General features: G+C 42.1%; 1 protein-coding gene across 5 annotated transcripts in view; it reads left to right on the top strand.

Moving 5' to 3' along the window:
* Positions 1–14,302, top strand: part of EDAR (ectodysplasin A receptor) — a 205,933-nt gene that overhangs the window by 176,481 nt on the left and 15,150 nt on the right. For all 5 annotated transcript variants that reach the window (XM_068268301.1, XM_068268303.1, XM_068268302.1 and 2 more), the window contains exons 6-8: positions 2,065–2,148; positions 9,060–9,188; positions 11,380–11,451. In XM_068268301.1, coding sequence (XP_068124402.1) covers positions 2,065–2,148; positions 9,060–9,188; positions 11,380–11,451 — 285 coding nt within the window. The remainder of the gene's footprint in view (positions 1–2,064; positions 2,149–9,059; positions 9,189–11,379; positions 11,452–14,302) is intronic.

Below are 14,302 nucleotides of genomic sequence, written 5' to 3'. Positions count from 1 at the left end.
TTGTTATTTTTCTTATCATTGTGTATTGCCTAGTTCCATGCTTGATGGACGTTCGCTGCATCCGTGGTGGGTCAGTGAAGTCCATTATCCTGATAGCTTGGATTCTGCCATCACCATGTTGGTGACTGGTAGTATTCCTGCTACTCTAGTTTCTGGGAACGTAACTATAGGCTGCAGTTGCTGTTAGATTTATTTCTACTATCACTTTACCCAACACTTCTCCCACACTAACCTTCCCCCTGCCAATCCCTCCACCCATATCTGCGCCAGCTTCCACTGTTATTATTTTGTGATTGTGCAAAACCAAAGTCCACCATCGAAGCTTAAATTATACCTTGGGTGCTGCTAAAGCACAATTAACAGTGCAAACTATGCGGTGCATTTTTTAATCAGGTGGCTGCCAATGCCAAAATGACTTGCTTTTGCTCTCAGACAGCCTGCACCTCTGTGGAGGCAAACCTCACAACCAAATCATGATCTGGCCTCTGTACCAGTGTAGAATGTGGAATGCAGTCACACGTAGTGAGGGCTGAGAATTCCACAACACCCTGTCAGTGCAGTGATGAAGATGCTGATTGCTACCGATTGGTCCCAAAAATATAAGTGGATACATTATAAACCCACTTATACCAAAGCTTACACACAGCATGCAGAAACACAAATATACAGTCCTTAAGCAGGAGGAACAATACAGGTAGATAGCAGTCTACACTTCTCAGCATCACCACATTAAGTAGGAACCATGTCTTTGGTATATAAAGAGACAAGTAATGAGCAATTGTAAAACCTTAACCTCTTGAGGACCACAGTGTTAAACCCCCCTAAAGACCAGGCCATGTTTTGTAAAATAGGCCACTGGTCAAGCTGCAGGGCTGTACAACACAGCACACAAGTGATCCCCCCCCCCCTTTTCTCCCCACCAACAGAGCTCTCTGTTGGTGGGGAATGTTTTTTTTTAATAAATATTTATATGTTTTATTTTTAATAAAAATTGTGTCGTTTCTTTTATTTATACTGTGGCCCCGCCCTCCCTCCGCCGCCCAGCCTCCGCCGCCCAGCCTATCACTGTTATCGGCTGTCATAGGCTTCAGTCTATGACAGTGGATCACCGCCGAGACTCTGGAAGTCCCTTGTCAGACGGCTGTCCCCAGTACAGTGCTGCCTTGGATCGCAGCGCTGTACATGCTAATTAGACAGCAGTTTCGCCAGCTGGGAGACTGAAGCTCTGCTCAGCCTACTAAGCAGGAGATGCGCGCGCATCGTGTGTGCAATCTCCTGCAAAATGAAGCCCCAGGACTTTACGCCGATCGCCTTTAGGCGGTCCTGGGGCTGCTGCCGCATAGCGGCAGGCAACTGCACAATGTATTTTTACATTTGAACAGTCTAAGAGTACCTACATTATAAATTACAGTTTGCTTTAAATCTAAGTTGCCAATATATATTAAATCACACATAATAAAGTCTGATTTTCCCACTTCTAGGGCCCGTATTCCACATATGGTCTTGAAATACACTCCCTTCATCTGAAATCCCCCCCCCCCCCCCCATGTCATGCTCCCAGCCCACAACCACTGTGAAAAGAGATGCAATCTAATCCAGACAGGCAGACATGACATCTGAAATTAGAATTACAGCAAACAGACATGATAAGACAGGCTGCAGCTGTTCTGTTGTGTCTCCTTGCTTCTACACACTGTGAAAAGAGATGTAATTTGATCCAAGCAGGAAGAGGGCAGAGAAGGGAGGGGGGGGGGTACCAGGCTGGAGGGGAGGACACAATGCTGAGGGTGTACTTGCAAGGCATCAGAATGCGGAGAAAGGTGGAGGTGCTACTACAGATATAAACGTGTATCTGTTCTATTCACTATGATGTAAACTTTATATGTTCAACCGTACACAATGTATAGACTATATATAAAGTGTAATAGATCTCAATTTCAATAATCATCATGGCTGCTTTGAGAATTCGGCTTGTTAAATGTTGAGAATAGTTGAATCCATAAAAGAAAGAAGTAAGTGAACCGCATATGATATGTTATTTAATATTATTCCATTCTTTGGCAGGCATTGGAACAGTGCACAATTCAGGTGGATCAGCGAGAATAGTGGGCTCCAACACGATGTCACCCTTGCAGCATGCACACAAAGGTGAGTAACCTGCACTCTCTAACTCAGCCTTTCTCAACCTTTTTACATTCAAATCATTTTCGGACCTCAGGGAACCTCTGCAGTAACGGAGGGAGAGGAAATTTATTTTATACGGATTGGTCAGTAAAAGTGGGTGAGGTCCAATACTTTTATTGTTGATAGAAGTTATCAATTCATTTGTAATAGTCTTCAAATTTTTTATGATTTAAATGTCTCTTTAATGGTGGCCATACATGGTACAATAAAAACGTTCGATTTTCCCGTTTATTCGATCTAAATGATCGAATTGAATGAAAGTTGAAATTTTTGGGTTTTTTCGATCAAGAAATTCGAACGATTATCCCGTTTTTTTCGGGAAAAATGATCGGACATGCTGGAAAAATCTTTATATTCGATCTAACGGAATAATCAAACTAAATTATCTAATTGAAAAATTGTACCATGTATGGCCACCTTAAAGGACCACTATCGAAAAAAAAACGAACAGCAGTTGTAAAGTCTAACTGACAAAATAGAGTGCAAGTGATTAGGTAGGCTTGCTGGTATCTTACTATTTTGGCAGTTAAACTGCTGTTGAAAACAAAGAAAACCCTGAGATTCCCCTATGAGGAGATGGACTGACCCAAAATCTGTAGTTTCTGTCAGATTTTAACTGCCCACTTTTTTGCGATAGTGGTCCTCTAAAGAGACACTGAAGCAGAAAAAACATTATGATATAATGATTTGTATGTGTAGTACAGCTAAGAAATAAAACATTAAGAGCAGTGACATAAGTCTAATATTGTTTCCATTACAGAAAGAGGTAAGAAACTCCAGTTGTTATCTATGCAAAAGAGCCATTGTGCGCCACGACTTTCAAAGTCGCAGAGAGCTCTGTCTTCTGAAGCTTGTTATCTCAACTGTCAGTCGTATATTATTTTTCTCTGCAGAAAAGGGGTTCAAAAGTTCACTAGCCTGCTCTGTAAAATCATTTAGAATGCTGAGTAGAGTGTAAACTGCAAATATTAGAGAATGATGCAATGTTATAAAAAAACAACAACTATATAACTGAAAATAAAAATATTAGAATATTTTCTTTGCTACTAATGTTCTAGTAATTATCCGTACTACACAACCAATTCATTATATCATTATTATTATTTTTTGCTTCAGTGTCTCTTTTATTGTTACCAGCTGTGGTGGCTCATCAGAAATGCTTCTAGGAAATGCTTCTATGCAGCCAGTTAGAGCAGCATTATCGCAAGTCAGATCAGGCAACAGTCTGCATAGAGTGGCATAAACTAGGGTACTGTATACACTATATACAGCATACAGAGCCTCTACTTCTCACACAAAGTATCTGCACCTCTTAAAGTCTTGTAAACCTTTATTGCCATGCAGTAAAAAATGCATATAAAACAATAGAAGTACACATAAAAAAAGGAGTTTTACTACATATTATTTTGCCTCTAGCAAAAATAATGTTTCTGTTGGTGAAAAATAGATGCAATCACATCAGCAATACAGAGAAAAAGTGGGGAGTTCTGGTACAGTATAACTAAGCACAACATAGGGATGTACTTGGCATTTTATAAATGTACTATGAGCTGTAGATTTGCACATGGCACCCATTCAGCTTTATAGACACTTAGCACCAGTCTGCAACGCATTACAATTGGTGAAAAGGGTGCATCCTCGCAGAGGTCCACTGCTGTGCACAATACAAGAGACTGCATCAAAAGTCACAGAATGCCAGGTTGTGTTAATATGATGTTTTGAGAATTCTGTGTACATGAGACAGCTTGACTCTAATATTAGACTTTTAGTTGTCATGAGCCTCATGTGCAGAGTGTAATTACATATCATGGGCCCTGCAATGATACTTTGATGAGTCCTCTCCAGAATTCACCTTCTTTCCCCCGTAAAACAGGAAAGGGTCTTTGAGCAAGGCTCCCCAGTGTTCTTGAGCATCCCAAGTGGCTGTAAGTCTGAATTGCTTTGCCAATTCACCAGGAGAAATAGGTTATATACTGTAAATGTCATGTGTCTTTGTCTCCTGGCCTGGGACCCATCTGCTGATGATCACGTGACAAGTGTGAATACATTTCATAACATTTAGTCACCATGACTCCCTTAAGCCAAAACAAATGTGGCCACAACTACTCCTGCTATGGATGGAGACTTCCTGCATTGGAGGGAGGTTTATTGGTTGGGGTTCCCCATAGCCCTGGGCATTTGCATGGGCTGCTCCCCCAGTAGTTACACCTCTGCTCATGTGGAAGTACGTAATAGTACAACAGCTGTTAAGTCATGAGAAATCATTTAGTAGGTAATTTTACTTACTTTTTACTCTAGACAGTGGTAGGAACATTACATTGTATACAGGGAGTGCAGAATTATTAGGCAAGTTGTATTTTTGAGGAATAATTTTATTATTGAACAACAACCATGTTCTCAATGAACCCAAAAAACTCATTAATATCAAAGTTGAATATTTTTGAAAGTAGTTTTCAGTTTGTTTTTAGTTTTAGCTAGTTTAGGGGGGGAATCTGTGTGTGCAGGTGACTATTACTGTGCATAATTATTATGCAACTTAAAGGGAACCAGAGATGAACGTTTCACACAAAATAAACATATCAATTGATAGCTTGTAAAGAATAAATGCTCTACCTGATAATTTTGCCGCTCTGGTGTGCCTTTTTTAGTGTTTTTTATCCATTATTGCTCCAGGAAAAATCAAATATGGCCGCCGGCTCATATCCCTTCTCCTTCCGGGTTATGAGTTGTTCTGGATGTGCTGTCTAGGCTATATGAGACTATGCTGCTATCTAGGCTAAATGCAGCCTTTCATCTATGTGCTTTCATTTTGGTATGATGTACAGCTGCCTGTAGGAAATGTCTCTCATAGGAATGAAACTGCAGTTATTATCAGTATCTAGTGCACACAGAGCACACAGGGATCATATTACAGCCACAGAGCTTCTCTCTCAGGAGCAGCAGCCCCTCCCATGTCATCACAGCTCTCAGTAATATGCAAAGCAGGAAATCTAAGCCAGGAGGGGGAAGGCTTGGGCTTGAAAAAACTACACAGAAGAGTGATTCAGCTATAATGATTCCAGGTCAAACCTCCACTGAATAGTCGGTGGATTCTTATCACAGTTGCTAATAGACTAATTAAGCAGATAACAATGAAACTAAAAGCAGGGTAGGTGTTTACTGTCATGTTCCCACTGATAAATGTAATACAATACATGAGGGTGCTTCATCTCTGGTTCTCTTTAACAAAAAACAAATATATACCCATTTCAATTATTTATTTTTACCAGTGAAACCAATATAACATCTCAACATTCACAAATATACATTTCTGACATTCAAAAACAAAACAAAAGCAAATCAGTGACCAATATAGCCACCTTTCTTTGCAAGGACACTCAAAAGCCTGCCATCCATGGATTCTGTCACTGTTTTAATCTGTTCACCATCAGCATTGAGTGCAGCAGCAACCACAGCCTCCCAGACACTGTTCAGAGAGGTGTACTGTTTTCCCTCCTTGTAAATCTCACATTTTATTATGGACCACGGGTTCTCAATGGGGTTCAGATCAGGTGAACAAAGAGGCCATGTCATTAGTTTTTCTTCTTTTATACCTTTTCTTGCCAGCCACGCTGTGGAGTACTTGGATGCGTGTGATGGAGCATTGTCCTGCATGAAAATCATGTTTTTCTTGAAGGATGCAGACTTCTTCCTGCACCACTGCTTGAAGAAGGTGTCTTCCAGAAACTGGCAGCAGGACTGGGAGTTGAGCTTGACTCCATCCTCAACCCGAAAAGGCCCCACAAGCTCATCTTTGATGATACCAGCCCAAACCAGTACTCCACCTCCACCTTGCTAGCATCTGAGTCGGACTGGAGCTCTCTGCCCTTTACCAATCCAGCCACGGGCCCATCCATCTGGCCCATCAAGACTCACTCTAATTTCATCAGTCCATAAAACCTTAGAAAAATCAGTCTTGAGACATTTCTTGGCCCAGTCTTGACGTTTCAACTTGTGAGTCTTGTTCAGTGGTGGTCGTCTTTCAGCCTTTCTGTAATGATCCGCTCAGCTGGATGCACTGGCAGACAGCTGTTTGACCATTCCTCTAGTCTGTGGGCTGCAGGTCTCTGCAAGAGAGACCTGTTTTTCCATTACAAGTTTCTGGTCTGGTCTGCTGCTGAGGAATTTGCATACACTAGTTATGCAAATCCCCTACCTGCCTCCTTTGATGACTGGCAGTATAAAGAGCTATGTTTCCCAGAGTCCTTTGCTGGTCATAAGGGTTAGTCCTGTGTAACTCGCCTGGAGTGTCAGCCTTGCTCTTTGTTTGAAGATTAGCCTAGAGTAATTCCTGGAACTGCACTAGGCAGATTCCCTAGTGCAGTTAGGATTGCATATCTGTTTTGTTTGTCTGTTGCGATTGTCCTGTCCCAGCGGTGGTCGACAGGAAGTCGTTCTGATCTTTGTTCTTGGAGTAATGCTGGAGCAGCGGTTACTACCAGCTATCTCATCTGTTCTGTCTTGCCAGGATCGCACTCGCCTTGCGCTAGTGCTCTGGATCCGTCTGATCTCCATCTCTATTTCTATACTTGGATCGCACTAGCCTCTTGCGCTAGTGCTGTGGATCCTTCTGCTCTGTCTTCCTGGATCGCACTAGCCTCTTGCGCTAGTGCTGTGGATCCTATCACTCGCTTATTCCTGTTTTCGTGTATCTGTCTTGTCTGCTACGAACGCTTGCTGGAGGCTCGGTGAGGTAACTGTTAAGCAAGCGCTCGCGTCCTCTGTTTCATGTTTGTCTTTCCGTGGTTAGTTAGGCGTGCTTGTCTCTGTTGTGCTTATCACGCGAAGACCGCGCATAAACGCGTGCACTGTTGCGAATGAGTGCGGTGTTCGCGTTTAGCTAGCGTTTGTTATTTTCCTTAACTTTTCATTGTATGATTTGCTGTGCCTTTGCTACTCTCGTGCTCTGCCTTGCTGTAGCCTTGTGTCACCTCTGGCAATCGCCTCTCTCGCGATTGCGTTCCTGTTTCCATCTGCTGTTGTGTATGCACCGTCGCGGGTTGGCGACTAGTTTGGTGCACACACATACAATCTGTCCCTTTGCTCAATCTCATTCAGGGCTATCTTGCCCTGCGTTTCTTCCCTTCGTGCAATTCCTGTCTGGCGTGTGTGGTAGGGCAGAGGAGCTGTTCCTCTGCACTTCACAGCTCCACCTGCCGACAGGAATTTCCCTCTACAGGTGCATTGCACCTTTTGCTGGGTTCCCTCAAATTACACGGTTGTGGAGGATTTCCGCAGTATCAGCGCACGTCTTGTGCGCTGATCACGGAGAGAATTCCACAATCGTTACACTTTCTTACCTTGGTCATGTCTCTGAGTATTGCACACCTTGTGCTTTTGGGCACTCCAGTGATGTTGCAGCTCTGAAATATGGCCAAACTGGTGGCAAGTGGCATCTTGGCAGCTGCACGCTTGACTTTTCTCAGTTCATGGGCAGTTATTTTGCGCCTTGGTTTTTTCACACGCTTCTTGCGAGCCTGTTGACTATTTTGTTTTTTTTAAAGATTCTTTATTTTGTTTTAACAGTTGTTTAAACAAATAGCAGACAATAATAGCTATAAACCATATCCTCGAGTAAAAGTTACAGACATTCCGTTAGTCAAGAAACTAGAGAGACAGTGTATATGGCCAACCAGCGCCGCAAGTGGATATCTGTAACCACTAAAAGAAAGCTAATTATAAGGGAGAGGAGCGGCCCCCAGGAACCACTCACAATAAACATAGATCCTTGGCAAGGCCAAGGGCAAATCTCATTTGTCATTCGGCCAAACAGGGTATTAGGCTTGAGTAATTTGCATGATGAGGCTATATCTGTATGCTAATGGCCGGACTGTGAGATATGAAAATGGTGATAAGAACGGAGCCTCAGGGCCCAGAGGGAACATTTCCCCGGACTCCGTCCCAGCTTAGGAGCTATGGTTCAGACCGGGGCAGTTATACTAAGCTTAATTTAAGGTGGGACCCGGGTGCCGTCTCAACTCCCACTAACAACTTAATGATATTTTTGCTCATATAAAAATGAAGAAAGAAGAAGAGAAGGATAGAGAATAACATAGTGAGAGAGCAGAAACGAGAAAGAAGTAAATAGGAAAGAAATCAAGGACTGGTGTGTAGGTTACCAAGCACAGGGGTTGCAGAGGCATGGGGAGAGCAAGCATCCTCCCCATGGTGCCACATATTATACTTTCATGACACCCACATCAGGAGGGGAACTATCGCATAACTTATAGGCAGTAGTCTAAGCCAACAGTTGTTTAAACTCGGCAGTTTCTTCATATTCGTGCCATGGGGCCCATGTGCGGCTAAACTGCTCATCGCGCGCATGCATTATATGAGTCAGGTTTTCCATCAATTTAATGTGCTGAATCTCCCTAATCCACTCAGAAACAGGAGGTGCTGCAGTCGACTTCCAATGGCGGGCGATAACCTGTTGACTATTTTGAATGAAACGCTTGATTGTTCGATGATCACGCTTCAGAAGCTTTGCAATTTTAAGAGTGCTGCATCCCTCTGCAAGATATCTCACTATTTTTGACTTTTCTGAGCCTGTCAAGTCCTTCTTTTGACCCATTTTGCCAAAGGAAATGAAGTTGACTAATAATTATGCACACCTGATATAGGGTGTTGATGTCATTAGACCACACCCCTTCTCATTACAGAGATGCACATCACCTAATATGCTTAATTGGTAGTAGGCTTTCGAGAGTATACAGCTTGGAGTAAGACAACATGCATAAAGAGGATGATGTGGTCAAAATACTCATCACCCTAATAATTCTGCACTCCCTTTCGTGTGTGTGATATCTGTGAAGTTAATACGTTTCTATCTCTTCTAGTGGACATTCCTGGACAAGGACATTTGGCCACCGCTCTAATAATTGCCATGTCTACAATATTCATTATGGCTGTAGCTATTGTGCTTATCATAATGTTCTACATCGTCAAGACCAAACCTTCCGCTAGAGGTAATGGCATTATCATTTTCAGTTTTAATAAATTGTTGCTGATTACATTTTAACCAAAAAAAGTGCTGCAGTAGAATTCATGAATTTCTACTATATGATAAAGACAAGAATATCAATATGTGCTAATAATAAGAAATAATTGGATTTAGACTGCAAATATACTTTACAAATGATGAATTGACTGAAGTTGCCGATAGCCCAGCAAAAGCAGCACATGACAGACACATAAGCCACTTTCTAATGGTACTCGATTTGGTTAGTGAGTCTCACAGCAAGATGACCTAAACTGAATATTAGCTATGAGCTTCTTCAAGTAAATCCTGGACTTGTCTTTAATTAATACAATGTTTAAAAAATAAATGACGCACTATTCTGCACTGTGCTATATACTGATTAGAATATGAAGTGAATTTTATACACTAAAATCAGAATGCTAAGTAAGACCATCTGATAAATGCTGTCCGAGATCCACTCTCACACATAAGGACAGCAAGGAAAATCACAGTAAAGTAATATACAGTTCTAAGTGTTACAAATTCAGCTGTACCTTTTTAGATGAGATAACAAGTTTTTAAAACAAGATCACTTTACGTCTGGAATTAATGGTTACTACGTCTAAAATCAGTGGTGGCTCCAGCCTCAATTTTATCATTTTTTGAGGGGTTTGGTGGGCACAAAGGGGCTATTATTGAAGAAATGGCTGACATTTGTTTCCTTTTACACAATACAGATTGCCTGGCTGTCCTACTGAGCCCCTGTCTCTAATACCCTTAGCCATAGACTCGAAACAAGCATTAAAGAAAACCTGAACTGAAAATTAAAAGTCAAAATAAGCATACACAAGTCATACTTACCTTCCATGTAGTTTACTCCTCAGTGTCTTTCTCCTGTCCCGCGTCCTGTTTGTTCACTGTGATCAAGGGAATTTTCCGTCCTCCATTTTGAAAATTGCCATTACCCATAACAGCTTTCTGGTCAGCACACAGTTAAACTGTAACATCGCCCACTTGAGCCATAGGGAAACATGGACATTACCTGATACATCAGTTTTCCTCTCAGCTATAACTGACAGCAACTGATATTTTACTGACAGCAACTGATATATTTCAGATCTGACAAAATATTGTCAGAACTGGAAGGGATAATTGTCAGAAGAAAATGGTGAGCTTCTGAGAGGAACTGATGGCAAGGTATCTATGTAATGTTCATTTAAAGTTACCTCATGTGTTTATTTTTAATATTTTACTCAGTACAGGTTCTCTTTAAGATGAGGAGCACCATATCACACCTCTCCGAGCATCATATCTCACCTCTCCGGCCGACACACTCCTCAGGGTTCCTTCCTCAGGGTATCCTCCCATCTCTATGGCTGCCAGACTTGTCTGTTCCCGTCACCCACCAGCTTATTACATCAGTGCATACATGCATGTGGGGTATGGAGATGAGGCACTGGCAGAAAGGTAAAGGTTCTGGAGTGTGCTGAGGAAGGAAGGAGGAGATTAAAGCGTGGCACAGGACAGGTGACATACATCACTCCGTCCTGCATTACTGGGGAGGCAAAGGATACCTTATACCTCTATCTGGCAGAGGGGTGCAAAGGCTACTCCAATATAGCTATGCTGGGGGGGGGTGTGATGAAGGCCACCCAATTCTGCTATAAGACAGGAAAACACAATCACAAGTAAGAATGTGGCACTGAGCAGCCTTAGGACACTGAATACAGTGCAATATTGGGTTTAGGATAGGCACACCTTGCCATGGGTTATTGGGTGCTCAGCCTTGATGTAGAAGCGACATCAATCCAATACAAACGATTCAAGGTCGGCTGGCACACCAAAGTCAGTTTCCAAGCAAATTTATTGAATGCACAGCATGACAATTGTTTCGGGGCCAAGCATGGTCCCCTTCATCAGATAAGTGCAGACATACACTGCACTTATCTGATGAAGGGGACCATGCTTGGCCCCGAAACAATTGTCATGCTGTGCATTCAATAAATTTGCTTGGAAACTGACTTTGGTGTGCCAGCCGACCTTAAATCGTTAGGACACTGAATAGAGACAGGCAACTCTGGTGATGGTTACTATGTATTTTGTGATGTACTCTGTGACAGATAATCCATTATCCTCAAGCGTGATGTTTTAGAAATGTATAGTGTGTATTAGATGACTGATGAATCTCTGTCTTTCAGCTTGCTGCACAATTCATGCTAAGAATGTGGAAGCTCAGGTCACTCAACAGGAGGAGAAAAAAGAAGTGCCAGGTAAACATCCCTAGTTTCCTACACCTAACGTGTGAAATGTCTACATGACATTACCAAGAAAATCCTACTGCCATGTTCAGTCTGTCCAATAATCCACTGGGTAGGAATTTCTTGCTCGATCATTACTGTGTTCCCCTGCAGCAGGAGATATGTGCCCTTACATCTCCATAGTGATAAATGTGCACTCAGCATAGGGTTGGTGTATGTTCATATGCTGATCTATTATAGTGGTCAGAATGTCAAGATGTATTGCATGTCTCACAACTGAGGGTCTTGACACGCCATTTTGTGGGTTGTATTCCTTTTTTAAAAACGTCTCAGTTGACTTACAAGAATCGTGGTAAAATCATGGCAACATTGACACAATCTCAGTCTTCCGAAAAATCGTGATCCTGGCTATTATGCCGCCATTTTAATGTAAGTCAAAAGCAGCGTTTTGTAAAAATAAAAAAAAAACACCCGTAAAACATTCTCCCGTGTGTCAGGGCCCTGTGGCCTGGAACCCACTAGCAGTATTAATGTAATGCTATGTGTGTGATCCCACTTTTATAAAAATTACCCATAGCATTCCATTAGTAAAAGCTTTTCAAATCACAAGTGCGTAAAAAAGCGCTGCTAGTGTGTCCCAGGCCTAACTGAAATTAAATTAGACATTAGAATTAAATTAGACATAAGTAAAGAAAACCCCCAGTTTGATCACTGCAACAACACAAATGTGAAAAAATAAAACTGATTTCTTCTTTGTTTTTGAATCACATCGCTCTAGTGCAGGGGTGTCAAACTCAAATACAAAGTGGGCCGAAATTGAAAACGGAGACCTAGTCACCAGCCAACCTCAATGTTTACTGGCCACCTTCCTCCCTTATAAAGTTCACTGGTGTCTAATGGCTCCCCTCCAACCCCTATGCAGTTCCTCGCTGTCTAGTGGTCCTCCGCCCCTATACAGTTCCCTGGTGTCTAGTGGCCCCCACCCTCCCCTATACAGTTTCCTATTATTTAGTGCTTTCCCCCTACCTTCCTTAAATGTCTTCCCTGGTGTTCTAGAGCTTCACCTCCAATATAGGTAGCCTGGTGACCTAGAGTGGGCCAAACATAATTCAAAGTGGGAACACCACCTGAGGGCCAAATTGAATAGCTCTGAGGGCAAGATTTGGCCCACGGGCCAGAGTCTGACATGTATGCTCAGTCTAGTGTAATCACACCCATAGCATTACATTAGCAAGAGCTTTTCAAATCATGAAGCGCTCAGAAAAGTGCTCCTAGTGGGTTCCAGGCCTCAGTTAGATTAGCTGCTCAAAAAAAACACACATATTTGTCTGCAAACAAATGCACATGGTGTTCAGAAAACGCCTGCAGAAAAATGCATGCAGAAACCTGAAAGACAAGTGTGACCCATTCCTGAAAGATTATCAGTTGGATATTTGTTCAGAATACATCATTTGCAGGTTTGACATGGAAATCTTAGATTTAATTTAAATCAGTCTTCCAAGTTGTTTTAAGTACTCATTGATAAGAAGCAGCAGTACAAATATAAGAATGGCAGTTTGTCAGTAAGTATCCATCTTCCTGCTGCCAGTAAGTGTCTCCCATCATCCTGCACCAGTGTTTCCATCTTCCTGCTGCCAGTAAGTGTCTCCATCTTCCTGCCAGTACACCGAGAAACCAGGCAAGCAGTTCTACTCAAGTGCTGTCTGTTTCTGATGCAAGCCACTGTGTTTCCCCTAAAGTAAGACACCCTCTGAGAATAAGTCCTAGCAGGAATTCCTAGCATGCTTGAAATATAAGCCCTCCCCCGAATGTAAGCCCTACCTGGTAGCAGTCCACATAACAAAAGCAAGTCACGCTCAATACAAAGCCTGGATACAGGAGAACAGCAGTATAATGTGAGTTCTACAGTCCTGTATATGTATGTCAGGCAATTTGTGTTTTTGTTGGAGCCTGTCCTCCTGATCTGTCGTAAAGTGATAGGCATCAGCAGCACTTCACCTCTTCCCAGGACACACAGCTTATCCTATCGTAGCTCTGGGAAGCCTGACTGAGAGTTCTCTGCCTACAAGAAATAGATTCTTACCCACATGAGCAGCAGAATCAGTTTCTTGTAAGTGAGAGCCAATATCTGCAAACCACAGGCTCTGTGTATGCTACTTGTGTTTCAGCATGGCACGCAGTATATACATTTTGTTCAGGAAAACTACCAGTGCTTCCCCAAAAATAAGACATCCCCTGAAAATAAGTCCTAGCACATCTTTTGGAGCAAAAATTAATATAAGACAGTGTCTTATTTTCGGGAAAACACTGTATACAGTGATGGGAAAAACTATTTGCCCCATTCCTGATTTCTTATTCTTTTGCATGTTTGTCACACTTAAATATTTCTGCTCATCAAAAACCGTTAACTATTAGTCAAAGATAACATAATTGAACCCAAAATGTAATTTTAAATGATGGTTTTTATTATTTAGTGAGAAAAAAAACTCAAAACCTACATGGCCCTGTGTGAAAAAGCCCCCTGAACCTAATAACTGGTTCGGCCACCCTTAGCAGCAATAACTGCAATCAAGCGTTTGCGATAACTTGCAATGAGTCTTTTACAGCGCTCTGGAGAAATTTTGGCCCACTCATTTCAGAATTGTTGTAATACAGCTTTATTTAAGAGTTTTCTAGCATGAACCACCTTTTTGAGGTCATGCCACAACATCTCAATAGGATTCAGGTCAGGACTTTGACTAGGCCACTCCAAAGTCTTCATTTTCGTTTTCTTTAGCCATTCAGAAGTGGATTTGCTGGTGTGTTTTGGGTCATTGTCCTGCTGCAGCACCCAAGATCGCTTGAGCTTGAGTTGACGAACAGA

Source organism: Hyperolius riggenbachi, chromosome 2, assembly GCF_040937935.1.
Source record: "Hyperolius riggenbachi isolate aHypRig1 chromosome 2, aHypRig1.pri, whole genome shotgun sequence".
Classification (NCBI taxonomy): domain Eukaryota; kingdom Metazoa; phylum Chordata; class Amphibia; order Anura; family Hyperoliidae; genus Hyperolius; species Hyperolius riggenbachi.
This window is presented reverse-complemented; position numbering and strand designations above follow the sequence as displayed.